The sequence below is a fragment of the Vipera berus genome (assembly GCF_964194415.1).
Source record: "Vipera berus genome assembly, chromosome: 1".
Lineage (NCBI taxonomy): Eukaryota > Metazoa > Chordata > Lepidosauria > Squamata > Viperidae > Vipera > Vipera berus.
In genome coordinates, this window is record NC_138202.1 from 282,368,189 (window position 1) to 282,370,195 (window position 2,007).

Below are 2,007 nucleotides of genomic sequence, written 5' to 3' on the forward strand. Positions count from 1 at the left end.
CTATATTTACAAAGTACTAATAAAAATATTTTTGTTACAAACACTTTGAATAGAGACAGCATACTTCTTTTTGTCTCTGTTGAGAAAATGAAAGTTAATCCATAAGCTTCAGAGTCACCCTCAGAGCACATCCAGAAAGTTGAAATAAACCATGGAGAATTTTTTTTTTCAGTCTTCCTTTAACTCCCCTGGATCTCAGCAAGCATTCAGATGTTTTCCCCTTTTTCAGTAAGGTGAACTTGTCCCAAACATATTTGGAACAGATTCAAATTACACAGCAGTCCTCAATTTTTACATAGGTTAACAAAATAAAACAATGTGTTACAACAAATTGAATAGAGATGATAAAAATTGAACACACATATTTGGCTGTTATTAATAAAACCTATATACACTTGAGGCATTAAACTTACTTCACCATTCTCATCTTTCATGTTCAAACATTTATACTACCTTAGCAAAGAACAACACACACAGATGACTTGCATTCCTGTGTCTTTTTCCTTAACACTATGCAAAAAAAAAATGCTGGATAGGTAACACTAATCCATTTAAGGAGTGAAGCAGATTTCCAGAAGCGGAGGTGAAGGGAGGATGCTCTTTTGGCAGACATATTTGACACATATGTTGGGAGACAATAGTAAGTGCCTTTCTGATGTGCTATCAGCAAAGAGATGGTGTTGACTGGGGAGTAACAATTCCTTCAAAGTGCATTTTACATAAAGCTACCGTTGTACAACATGAGGCCACCTTGCTTCCTTAGCAACCGCTGGTATTAGAATGGCAGGGCTTGCCGCCTGGGTGTTTCAGAAGGAAAGGCACAAAAAGAAAACCACACCCACCTCCCTAGGAAAGATCCGGAGCCGACAGAGGCCGAAATCCACCACATACAGTACGACCCATATGTAGAAAGTCAGGTCCCCCCCCCACCCCGCAGGAATAAGCTAGAAAGCAACGGGGAAAAAGGAATGGTAAGCATTTTTATTCGCAAACGGTGCTTTTTCGGAAGAGCGCCTTGCCGAAGGGCCACGCCGGTTGCGAAAGGCTGTGGCGGCAACAAGCCCGGTGGCTCAAAGGGTGCTCAAGTGAGGCAGGCTGTCCATCTTGCCCGCCCGATCCCGGGCAGCGGCGCTTTCCACGCCACGGAGCCATTCGGTGCACTTTCGCACCAGCCCTTCGTCCGCCGTGAAGGCTCCGGGGTCGCCGGCCGCCTCGTCTTCCTCGTACTCCACGTCGTCGTAGCGGTGGCGCTCGTTCAGCAGCGACACCTGCAGCAAGGCGCGCAAGTCCCCCTCGGGCGACGAGGTGCCCGCCAGAGGACACCTGGAGGCGTCGGGGGAAGAGAAGCGGGCCACCCGCCCTCGCGGCCGCTGCTGCTTCTCCAGGCTCCGCCGCTGCAGAACCCGAATCGCCTCCGGGGGAAGGCTGAGCGAGAAGCGCAGCGAAGCCTCCCCGCGGCCTCCCGGCGCAGCGCTCAGGCTCTCGCAGGAGTGCGTGCCGCCGGCTGGCGGTCCCGAGCGGCCCCGGCTGCGAGACAAGGCAGCGCTCAAGGCTGCCGCCGCCGCCGCCGCCGCCCCTCTTTCGGGCGGCGGGACGTTCCTGCTGCCTTGGGCCGCTCTGCTGCGCGGCAGCTGCTTCTGCAGGGAGGCGCTGGGCCAGGAACTGGAGAAGCCGGCGGGTCGCTCGGAAGGCACGCCGCGCCCTTTCCGAGGAGGCTTGCCTGGAGCGTGAGGGGCCGTCGCCAGCACCGCCATCGGCTTTCGAGGAGCCGCCGCCGGAGGCGACGGCTGGTGTTGCTTCCTCGATTGCAATCGGGGGGCGGCCGAAGGTGGCGGCGCGATAGGAGGCAAGGACATGGCGGGGGAGACTTTTTCTCCTCCTCCTCCTCCTCCTCCTCCTGGGTCCGCGCTCAGCTAGGCATCTCTTCAAAGACTCGCCCACTCCAGCGGAATTCCCAGCCTTCGGCGAAGCAGCCCGCCAGCTCCGCCGCGCGCCACCGGAGCTCTC

At 55.0% G+C, this 2,007-nt stretch overlaps 1 protein-coding gene across 1 annotated transcript; it reads right to left on the reverse strand.

The window, feature by feature from the left end:
• PRR18 (proline rich 18) lies at positions 1-2,007 on the reverse strand. The gene has a single exon (XM_081314293.1). It carries the CDS (start codon positions 1,854-1,856, stop codon positions 1,071-1,073), a length of 786 nt encoding a protein of 261 aa, XP_081170419.1. The 5' UTR covers positions 1,857-2,007; the 3' UTR covers positions 1-1,070.

Bases quoted from the DNA above. Each gene is read 5' to 3' on its own strand.
- PRR18 (XM_081314293.1), bottom strand. From the start codon at position 1,856: ATGTCCTTGCCTCCTATCGCGCCGCCACCTTCGGCCGCCCCCCGATTG.